General features: G+C 41.2%; 1 protein-coding gene across 2 annotated transcripts; it reads left to right on the top strand.

Moving 5' to 3' along the window:
- The first annotated feature begins 64 nt into the window (after positions 1-64).
- LOC134747321 (prolyl 3-hydroxylase sudestada1) lies at positions 65-11,290 on the top strand. Of its 2 annotated transcripts, none has more exons than XM_063681958.1 (9): positions 65-376; positions 1,065-1,243; positions 1,684-1,971; positions 3,217-3,396; positions 4,292-4,450; positions 5,362-5,526; positions 6,616-6,769; positions 9,973-10,190; positions 10,844-11,290. In XM_063681958.1, the coding sequence occupies exons 1-9, from the start codon at positions 136-138 to the stop codon at positions 11,150-11,152; spliced, it is 1,893 nt and encodes a 630-aa protein (XP_063538028.1). In that variant the 5' UTR covers positions 65-135; the 3' UTR covers positions 11,153-11,290. The 2 variants fall into 2 exon arrangements, with proteins under 2 accessions (XP_063538028.1, XP_063538027.1); XM_063681957.1 differs by having other exon boundaries at positions 1,062-1,243.
- Positions 11,291-11,884: the final 594 nt, after the last annotated feature.

The following is an 11,884-nucleotide window of genomic DNA, read 5'->3' as shown; positions in this document are numbered from 1 at the left end:
ATTCAAACCCAAGCCACAATCAACTAAATCCTGGCAACACCATTCATTCCGTTCCGTCAAAAGTTTTAGGTTAGGCGTCGCGTCATTGCGGTTTCCAATTGTTTTTCTCGTATTATGTAGTGTTAGTAGTCCAAAATGAGTTCCCCGAGCAAGGAAACCGAGGAGCCGTCGTCAAGTTCCGCGGCCGTGCCGAATGGGGCGGGCGACGACGGCTGCAGCGGCGAAGAGAAGGCGGAGGGCCAGGGCCCTCGGCCGCCCGCCAAGCGGCCGTTGACGGCAGTAATCGAGATCTCGGACACGGACAGCGACGACTCGGACGTGTGCGCCGTCAAATCGTACCAGGCCACGGCCGACGAGGTGAAGCGTATCCGCGGCGGTGAGTGATGGCCTGGAGCCCCCACCTTTGTATCGCCAAGTTGGGCGGGAAATTCGAGCACCTATGTTGTGTTTGCTATTGCTATTCCGTTAGGCATTTGGTATTGAAAAGAATGCTTAACACCTTCAGACCTTAGACTCTGCGATATCAAGTAGGTTGTAATTAGCATTGTTTACATATACAACATAACCCAACATACAGTTTAAAATGCTCGAAACTTGAAGCCATTAGAATATTATTATTAGCTCATCAGTTAAAATTAGGTAGGAAACCCCAGTGTAGTTTGGTATACCCATAGGAACTGCGAGTTAATAGTCAGTTCTAGTGTGTGTATTGTTAGTCCATTATCCAATTTTTATGAATGAGGTGTTGTGTCATTCAATATATCTTTATTGCATACCCAATTACCCATTAGCCAACTCTTTCACTTCTAAATAGATCTCAAATATCTCAAATTAATAGTTCATACAAGTGCGAAAAATAGGAAATTCGAAACGAGTGGCGATAAATTAAAATTGACATGAGTTGCGAATTACTTATTCGTAATCATACAATGTTTTACAGTACATTACATTTAAATTTACGACATTGTTACGTAATGTGGCAATTATCGCACTAGTGCGGTAAAGTAGCACCATATGTACTGTAAAATTCCTTCAAATGATATAGTTAAATTTACTTTTAGCAGACCAAGACTACTCATCATCATCCTCCTCCTCCTCGGACTACAGCTCAGACTCCGAGTCCGCCTGGGAGGATGACTCGGTCCTCATTGAGAGCGAGCCCCCACCGGCTCGGCTGGTGTGCGCACGGCTCAACCCTAGAGCCAATAGGATGGACGACCCTACGCTTAACCCTACTATTAAGGTGGGTTGTCTGCTGTAAATAAGGTTTCTTAAACCCTCAACTAGGTTCTATAAATTTGTTGTTTGTGTATAAAATTATGGGAATGGGCCATTCTAGAAAAATATCGCTTCTGGAATGCTTTTGCTTCCTATGACAGTTACCTCAATCAGACGCATTCAAGAAGATACTGCCAACTTGTTAGCCAAGTTATGAAATATTGCCACAGCAAGACCAAATATTGCTTTCTCAGGCTTTTTGAGAAGTATTAGAAGAATGGCATTTCTGCTTTAAATATCAAGTCTTATATGATAATGTTTATAAAGTAAATAATAGCCTATAAAGTCTAAATTATCAGATTTTCATTGATATGTTAGTCATGAATTCATGATCTCTTAAATCTAAGAAAAACAATTTTTTGCCACACAGAATATAAATATCTTTACTAAAATACTTTGTTTCAGTCACAAGAACTCTTAGAGAAATTTAAGACCCACTGGATGGAGCAGAAAGACTTGTCCATCCCCGAACTTACATTAACCTGCTCCCCGTTCCGGCTCGGGCTCCTCCACGGGTTGCTGGCCAACCCGGACATGATCAACAACATTGTAGATGATATGAACACACTAGACTGGTCGAGAAAGAAGATGGACTTGTATGAGTTCCACCAGACTGCAGACCTGGCCAGTCTCACGTGGCAGCGGAGTATTAGAGGCATACATGAGCTGCTGAAGACTGAAGTTATGAGCTGGGTAAGATTTAGAATAGGCCTTCTGATACACAGCCTAATAATGGCTTCTGAGAAGTTATTGTACGAGTATACACCCTGATAGCCAATGTGTCAATATTTTGTAAATTGCTTAGTAAAGTAAAAATTAAATATTTAAATTGGAATTATTCCCAAAACCTAACTTCCACTAGGGTAAAAGTGCTTTATGATCCGTATAAGTAGTAGTGCTGTAACTAATAGCACTTTATTTATTTAAACGGTTTACTACCATTGGTTTACTACCATTACGTACAAATGGAAAATTGATACAATGGCCATCAAAGTATTTAACAGATGGGCGCCAGCATAGCTAAAAAAAAAACCGGCCAAGTGCGAGTCGGACTCGCGTTCCAAGGGTTCCGTATTTTGTATTTTGTTTGTTTTTTTGAGTAAAATGTCTAAAAAAAACCCATAGGGGTCGGATCAAAAACTAAGTAATTAAGTCCGACTCACGCTTGACTGCAGTTTTTAATAGGTTTTCTTGTAATCTATAGATAAAGATCTATTTTGTGTATTTTTTCAAAATTTTAGACCCAGTAGTTTTGGAGATAAAGGGAAAGGGGGGGGGGGGGGGGGGAAATGGTAATTTTTTGCCTTTGTTTCTTGAATAACTTCTAAATTGTTTATCTTAAAATTATAAAAAAAATATATTTGAGATTCTCACAATGAGCTCTTTTATTTGATATGTAACACGACATAGTTTGAAAAACTTTATTTTTAATTTTCTCATTTACCCCCCAAAATTGGCCCCCATGTTTAAAATTCATTTGTTTACGTTACATTTCCGTCTTTGGGTCACAAACTTACATATGTACACCAAATTTCAACTTAATTGGTCAAGTAGTTTCGGAGAAAATAAGCTGTGACAGACGGACAGACAGACAGACGCAAGAGTGATCCTATAAGTGTACCGTTTTTTCCTTTTGAGGTACGGAACCCTAAAAACAAGAATTTGACACAATTCTAGGGATTTTATGATTTTTTTTTTAATTTTATGGGCTGAATGCCAGCCCTTTAAGCAACATCTCATGAAGCTATGATGGCACCATCTATGCAAACTTTTGACAGTTGCCAACCCCATTTATTTGATTATACAGAATGCTAGTTTTATCATCAGCATTTTGATACTGCTTTTCTTTTGTCATATCCAATTTTCCAAGCCTCAGACTTCTTGAAGCACCAAAGTGTGATTTGCAGAATATTGTTTGATCATCTTTTCAATCACCAGGTATCCGCAGTGACGGGTCTCGAACTAACATCAGTATCCGCGTCCTGTTCACTCTACGGTCCGGGTGACCACCTGTTAGTGCACGACGACCTCCTCGGGAGCCGGCGCGTCGCCTTCATACTGTACCTGGCGCCGTGGACCTGTCCCCCGCAGCGGGATCAGAACGGGGACGACCACGTGGTCAGTATATTATAAATCATCAAGAATATATAAAGGGACCAGGCTGAAAATCAGCGCTGGATATATGTACACAACATATCTAGCACAGGCTGAGACTGGTACCCATTGCCTATAACGGTATGAAATTTAAATGAATGTACCTACCTACTATGTTTAAGATCTACTTCTTCGTATTGTTATTACTTAATTAAGGTTTAAGGAATGTAAGATTTCTAGTTATGGCAATAAACTTTTTTTATCTTTATCTTCTATCTTTATCTTTAATATATTGCCGGGGTGTACATTTTCTGGATAATCAGTAACGACTTCTCACTCTTCTTAGTCAACTTACGTAGGTACTACTGTGTCGTTTATTATGCAGAGGTGCTAAGCTAATAGTTTTGCTGACACGTGTTACTTATTTTATATTTGGTGGGCGTAAGCACCTCTTATAACTATCTATTATTTATTATTATTTATCTATGTATAACTATGTGAGAGCGCTGGTGGCCTAGCGGTAAGAGCGTGCCACTTGCAATCCGGAGGTCGCGGGTTCAAACCCCGGCTCGTACCAATGACTTTTTCGGAACTTATGTACGAAATATCATTTGATATTTACCAGTCGCTTTTCGGTGAAGGAAAACATCGTGAGGAAACCGGACTAATCCCGACAAGGCCTAGTTTCCCCTCTGGGTTGGACGGTCAGATGGCAGTCGTTTTCGTAAAACTAGTGCCTACGCCAATTCTTGGGATTAGTTGCCAAGCGGACCCCAGGCTCCCCTGGAGCCGTGGCGAAATGCCGGGACAACGCGAGGAAGATGATGATCTATGTATAACTATGTAAATATCTGCCTATTGGTACATCGATACGGGTGCGTAATCATAAAATATCACATTTAAACTTGAATGTCCTCAGGACGTTGATAACGACACAGGTTGGAGCGCGCACATGGGCGGAGCCTTAGAACTATTAGCGCGCGACGAGGACGGCCGCCCCACGGACGTGGCGCGGTCGGTTCTTCCTGCCAACAATATGCTGGCGTTTTTCCAAGTTGGCCCGGAGACTTTCCATCAGGTAAATATGTCCTTGCATTGGTAAATATACATATCTACACAACACGGGTCCCTCTAGAGAGAAAGGACAGGACAACTCCGACTGCGAACTAAATCCGTGCCACAAAATAAAAGTTTCAAAGGCCTTTCATATGATATAATTTGGGACTTTCATATGGAAAAATGTGAGTTGTGTTGTGTGGCAAAATATAATAGTATATTATGATACAAGTGTGCTAAGTTGGTCATTACGCACGAGGCGATATTGTGCGAGCTGTAAGCGAGCGCGCAATAAGAAAGCCGATGTGTGTAATGACCAATGCACACGCGTTTCATACGACGTTTTTCAACACACTTGCGAGAAAAAAAAGAAACTTTCATATTAATCAAATTTTAATAGTTTTTACAGTTAGTATTGTGTGTTGCATCTGTCATACTCGTACTGCCGGCCGGCCCTCGCTCGCCCCGGCCGCGGGCGGGCCGGCCGGGCCGCGCACTGCGCAGTCCGACCAATTAAAGAAGGCTCCCTTTCCATGCATATTATTAGCAATCAGTTAGTTTCTTAACTCAGTCGGATAATATAATGAAAAAGCACGAGTGGAATAATACACTTAAAGAGCACGCGTGTTTAATATCTAGGATTATGAGCCAAAAATCGGTGGAATAAAAACCTCGTTTTGAGCAAGTGTGTTGAAAAGTACTTTACTACTTCTATTGCTTCATACTGACGTGTACGTATTACCGGCTCTTTTCGTAATAGCAACATCGCTTGCGTTGCGTATCTGCGTCGGAGCGGTGCCGAGACTCTCGGCGAGTGTGTGTGTACAGCTGGCATTACGAGTACCGACGTACCGCAAGAGGTGTATTGCGAATGGAAACAGAGCCGTGCCATCCCATGTGAGTCAGCAAGATACAGTATTCGTCTGTCTGCAGGTCGGCGAGGTGCTGTCGCTGGAGCTCCCTCGGCTGTCCATCAACGGCTGGTTCCACGGGCCCGAGCCCCCCGCCCCCTCCCCCGCCCCCGCCGCCCCCGACCCCGACCCCGACCCCGACCCCGCGCCCGCGCCCCCGGATCAGCACCGCCCTCACAGCGACCCGGTAACTTGCGCCTCTTTCTTTTACGCATTTCTGCACTTTCTGCAGTTCACTTTATATCTGTCTACAATTTTACTTATCGAAGCGTCGGGAGAATGATAATAGTAGATTGTTAACCGAGGGATGAAAACACCTATTTCTGTCGAGGTAGTTTAATAACCCGAGACTGAAATGGTGCCTTTCACCCGAGTTTAACACTACTTTTCATTTCGAATACGAGGAAAGTAAAATACATATTCATTTAGAAAAACACGGCTAAGTATAAACTTCGTAGTATTTCTTGAACTTTCAATTAACAATTTAGGTAAAAATATCGTTATTTATGGAACGGGAGTTAATTATCAGAATGGAGATTGAACAACAAATCCATTTTAAACCAAAAATTTATTGCTAATTGTAAAAAAATGAAAAAAAAAACGTACTTAGAAAGTACAGTGCTCTAGAACAGAAATGTATCATTTTCTGCATCCTTTTTAGAACAACAACGACCCACTTTCAGACTTTTCAGAGCATGAGAAAGGAAAAAATAAAAATGTTAGAAAGGGACTGCAAACGCAATATTGGGCCTATTTCAATCCTTATCCATACTCTGCAATGAAGAGGAGACTAACGCATAATTGTAGTTTTTATATGGAATTGTTACATATCTACTGTGCCTTTCTGGTTTCCTGGCTATACGCCCCCTCTTAATGTGTGATAATACTGAACAACTTTCTCGATAGTGCCGGCCCCGCAATTGCAAATGGAGAGACATTCCGGTTGATCGGATGTCCATTTTTTCTAAAGGACAGCCGTTTTATTGCTATTTGGGGGTTGGTCTCGCAATTTTTCAATGCCAACACGAATATTTTATTTTAAACTAGCGACCCGCCCCGGCTTCGCACAGGTAGTTCAACTAATTTACGCAAAACCTTTACAAAGTATACACATAAACCTTCCTCTTGAATCGCTCTATCTATTTAAAAAACTGCATCAAAATTCGTTGCGTAGTTTTAAAGATCTAAGCATACATAGGGACAGACATACAGACAGCGGAAAGCGACTTTGTTTTGTTGTATACTATGTTGTGATTCTAAATTACCCTGTGCATAGGTGGTGATGCAGTCCATGCTGGAAGCGACGTACATGACGCCGCGGTCTCGCGCCGCTATCCAAGCGCAGATGGAGCGTCGCTCCGAGGTGGCTCTGCGGGACCTGCTGCAGATAGACTTCTACACGAGCTTACTGGAGGCACTACGACAACAAGGTAGGGGTTTATTAAATTAAAAATTTAATTTAAATTCATTTATTTCGAGTATCTGATGTGACTCATAAGTACATAATACAAACATTAAACAAAACACAAACATTAACCAAAACACAAACATTAAACAAAAAAACTACAAAAATTACATTAAGGTAGGTAACTGTGTGTTTATGTACTTCTTTCAACCTGTTCTTGTCATTTGTATTGGCATATAACTTATACTAGAGCGGTACTGTCATAGTAAATTTTGTAACCCCAGTAAATTCACTGCCATCTGTCGACACACTTTAAAACTAAAATTGAAGATTTGTAAAAATACGATAAAATGTATTTAAATATAGATAAATGATGTTTTTTATTTGCATTAATTATTTTGATGATTTTGACCCATGTTCTTTCACTGGTATGCGTTAAAATTGTTAAATAACAAACGAAACCGTCAACGCCATCTATACGACAGTAGGCCAAAACTAGTAGCGCCCTCTGAACGATAATCAAATTTTCTTGATTATCGAGGCACGTTTTTTCCTTAGACTGTATCCATCTATTACGGAGTTATATCTATCTTTGGTATTAGTCTTTCCTTAGCAGTGAATAAGAGGCTTTTTGAATGCTAAAAAGATGCTTGTCTTTGTAAGCTGTACTTATTATGGTGTACGCCGTCAATATTTTCAAACTAGGTTTATATTAGCTCGTTAGCGCTAATGATCTTAGTGTGCGAGTGATATTTTTGAATATAAGTGACGTATTCAACGGATAAAGGCTCGAAAGCACAGCAAAGATAGGCCGTGGCCGTGGGTATTACCCTTGATAAATTGTCTAGGTTTTCTTGTTAACCTTACGTTTAAGTTGGATAAAGGATTTGTCACACTGGATACGTTCTGCGGGCAGCGGTCAAGTCAAACCCGCATTATGTATGAACAACAATGACGGCAACCTTTGAAGTTCATGTTTGACCTGACCATAGATTAGTATATGTTATTACTGTAATAGATAAGAAACTCTCGGACATTTCACGTTCACGTCTCTACTAGTGCTGCCCCTAGCGGTCCTGCTCTCAACTAATGAGACTGTATATGCAGTAAACACGCACACATGTACACACACACACACACACACACACACACACACACACACACACGTACTTATGGGTTCTTTACCTACATGTAACAACTTTAATATTGGAAACTGATTTATGTAGTAATCTTTGTCGTACCAATTTCCATTTGCTTAGAAAACTACATAAATCAGTTTTTCAGAATAAATAAATGAAAACTTATGTTGAATCAAGTACAATATATTATTTATAAGTACCTACTTATTTACATACGTTCCATTCCAAGTAACTAAGACACATGCAAATACAGCGACGCTTTAAGCGCACTTCCGTGAAAATAACTTAACAGCAAGTATGTAACAATTTATTTCCTGACTATGTTTTAAACAATAATTAGAGGCAACCTAATTCATTTCTTCTTCTTGATCCCAAAATAACTTGGAAAGCTTCAATAGTTTGATCCAACTTTTTTTGATTTAATTTAGATCCATTTTTGTCGCATATTTCATAGTTTTGAGAACATTCAAGCTTTTTATCCACAATTTGTGGTGCGGTGATCTGGGTGTTACAGCGCATTAGATTAGGTAGATTTTCCTTTTTTAGGTTCACTGAAATTGCCATTGACAACATCGAAAAACTTATCGAAGAAAAGCACGATACCTGCCGTGTCGCAACTTTATTCTGAAAGTTTTTTAATACCTGAAAATATATTAACAGTTAAGATGTTATCAAAAGTATAAAAAGGTTATTTTACAGCGAAACAGGACAAGTGTTGAGCATGCATTTTAAGGGTGTGCTATTGTCGCATTTAATGTTAGGTAACAAGAAATCAGTGAATCGGGATATTATTCATGTAAAATGTCGACAAAGGTAACGTATTGTGGTTGGATTTTATCAGTAGATGTATGTCTTTCTAATTTTGGCAGGTTGTAGTTGATTTATCAGATTAAGACCTAGGCACGGAAAATAGTATCTTAATTATGATAATCAGAGCAACGTGTATGACGGGCCTTACGGGCACTAAGAATGGTGCTAGTTCAACGGCTGTTATTTGAAATGTTACAATGTTCCATGTTCCATCGCCAACATTTCATAAATATGCTTTACCCGAAGCCTCTATCAAAGCTTTTGATAAAGATGAAATAATAAATAAATGTTCAGGAGGTATATATATATATTATAAACTCGAAAATTTACTTACCTTGCCCTTATACCGATGTACATACAAGAAGGTACACAGATTCGGCGCGGCCCGGCCGGCATTGCTTTTCATCTTGCCTGCGTTGGTTTGGTTGAATGAGTAAGAGCACAACTCAACACAACTTACAAGGTTGGTTGTGATATAAAGAAACGCTGTTTGTTAATATCTTAACATAAATCTGACCAAAAATATGTTTAAACGGAATTTATATTAAAAAACAACTTAGAAATAATTTCAAAATTTCCCGTCAAACCAAACGTCATTTGGTTTTTTTATTCGTCTAAATACGTCAGTCTGTCATTGTACGGTGTTTGCACTACATATTAAAAAAACTACTTTTACGTTTCAAATTTATTTTGTTTCCTAGTTCATTTGCAACGTAAGGTTATTAACACTATCAAAACATTTTTTATTAAAATATATTCTTCTAGATTTAATTAAATACGATTAAGTTACCTGCTTAAATATTTGTTTTGGTATATTTTGTTTTCTACTATCTACACACAAGAATGATATCTAGCCACACTCAGCCCTCCTTATGCTAAAGGCGGTATCTCAAAAACGAATGAACTGGAAATGGAACGTTATGATTCAAATTTAAGGTACTTATTTGCATGCAATCTTCAATTGAGATACCGCTTTTTAGCTCAGCAGGGCACTACGGCTGAGGAATATATGTCCAGCATAACCCAGAGATGGCATTATTATCAGCATTACATTACTCCTCTTCAGAGATACTATACCATGGACCTGACCGCTGCCCGCAGAACGCATCCAGTGTGGCAAATCCTTAAGAATCCTACCAACTATTTTCAATCTTTTTGCATTTTATATTTTAAAAGTTTTGTTTGTTCTAAGGCACAAGTAGGGTTTAAATTTGCAATTTTAGTAACCCACCCACGTACATACGGGAGACAAGTATCAGCCTTGTGATATTTCCTGTAGACCTGCCCTGGGAGCGCGCCGGGCCCGGCAACGAGCGCCGCTACCTGCGCCTGCCCCCCCTCTGGGAAGACTCCCTCCCCCTCGAGCACCCCGTCCGGCAGCTGCTGAAGATGGCGTCCGGCATCGCGTGGTTCCGGTTCCTCCACGACTGCACCGATCTCACACTTACTAAATATGAGAGGCTCGAGCTGCAGAAATGGTCTCCGGGGGACTTTACTGTAAGTATTGTGCAATCAGAAACTTGTAGTGGTCGTAGTGCGAATATAAATTTCTTTATTAACAAAGTAGTACAGGCGGGATTGATAAAAGTAGTCATTACAGTTAGATAAACAGGAGCCCTCACACTAGGTCGAGCCTGTGTCGCGAGGACTGCGGTGAGACAGTAATCGATGACCATTAATTTTATGTATTATTAGTAATTAATGCGCATTAATTAGTACGCGTTAATAATGGTGTATTAATTTTATATTTGAGATATCTCATTCAAAAAATAGCCATAACATTTCGGAACGTTAAACTCTCTTAGCGAAATCAGTTTTTCCGGTTCTCAAGAAACGGGCCACGCCTAGTTAGGGGCGGACGGATATTCGCTCAATTATAAGTTTTAGGTATGTCAATCTGTAGGCTTCAATTTATAAAAATATTCTAGCGAATAAACGATTCGAATCGTGTCGATAGGGACCCCCGAGAATTTCATGGATTATTTTTAATCATTCCCGTAATTCTTTTCGAACCGATCATCGTCTCGTTTTAGCTTTACGTCTTTGAAATATTTCACGCGGGTAGAACTTTAGACCACTCGGGGATCGTGTTTTGAAAATCGATTATAATGTTCGACCGGCACCGTAAATGAGCATCAAACCATCGGCAGCTCCTGCCGGGGCGCGCGCAGTACTCGGCGCCGCGGCTCTCGGCCGTGCTGTACCTGGGGCTGCCGGCGCGGCGCGGGTGCGGCGGCGCCACCACGTACCTGGCGCCCGAGGAGCGCCCGGAGCCCGGCGCGGAGCCCGGCGCGGAGCCCGAGCACGACGCGGCGCTCGTCACCGTGCCGCCCGTCTCCAACGCGCTCAGCCTCGTCTACTGCGACGCGGGCGCCGCCGGCTTCACTAAATACCTCAGCAAGATGACCATGGCGCCATCGGATCACTTCTTCATCCTGACGTGTACGTATAGAGAGTGACGAACGTGTTACGATTGTCTCCGCGTGCGGGAGAGGCACGGGTGTCCTGTTATCGGTCGACTTTGGGGGTAAAATGTATCGGGGCGATTTTTAAGGCGTTTGCGAAGCTATTTTTTTACTGAGAGTGACGAACGTGTGATGATTGTCGGCAAATACGACGCCGACGAGTAGGTATACCTCCGAAGACCCAGGGGAGGGGCGGAGGGGCATACGTTGCATGTAATATTTGGTATCCGGGGGGGTGCGGCCGCCCGGGCACCCTGTAAGTGATTAATTGAGTATTAATTATATCTAGATGGGAGTAGAGCGCCTTAAAAATTGACTTTCAATACGGTTTACGATACTTTCATTGGCGGCACCGAAATACCGGGCCGGTCTAAAACGTATCGTTTTATTCACATAGCTTATTTTAGCCGCTCGCCGATATGCGGTCTTAAATCCGCAATGGTTTCCTTATCGCTCGAAACCTTCACATAGTTTAGCACCGACCGCTCCCGGCCACATCTCGACGTGAATTGAGCGACGGCCGGAGAGCTCGAATCCATTTTATGAGCACGCGATTACGCCGCTCATTACATATAGTTTATAGCTAAAAATAGCGTAAACATTGTTGGATTTGTGTCTCTTTGGTTCTCGCTAATTTCAATTAATCCACATTAGCAAAAGAGGACTCTACGCGCATTAGCATAAGATTCATCTTCGCATATATCACGAGTTTCATTATGATGTAAC

The sequence above is a fragment of the Cydia strobilella genome, chromosome 14 (genome assembly GCF_947568885.1).
Source record: "Cydia strobilella chromosome 14, ilCydStro3.1, whole genome shotgun sequence".
Lineage (NCBI taxonomy): Eukaryota > Metazoa > Arthropoda > Insecta > Lepidoptera > Tortricidae > Cydia > Cydia strobilella.
Note: the sequence above shows the minus strand (reverse complement) of the source record. Positions and strands in the feature narration are given on the sequence as shown.

Coding starts and splice junctions, on each gene's coding strand:
- LOC134747321 (XM_063681957.1), top strand. CDS start 136: ATGAGTTCCCCGAGCAAGGAAACCGAGGAGCCGTCGTCAAGTTCCGCG. Junction 1,972..3,216: donor AGACTGAAGTTATGAGCTGG/GTAAGATTTAGA, acceptor TTCAATCACCAG/GTATCCGCAGTGACGGGTCT. Junction 3,397..4,291: donor AGAACGGGGACGACCACGTG/GTCAGTATATTA, acceptor GAATGTCCTCAG/GACGTTGATAACGACACAGG.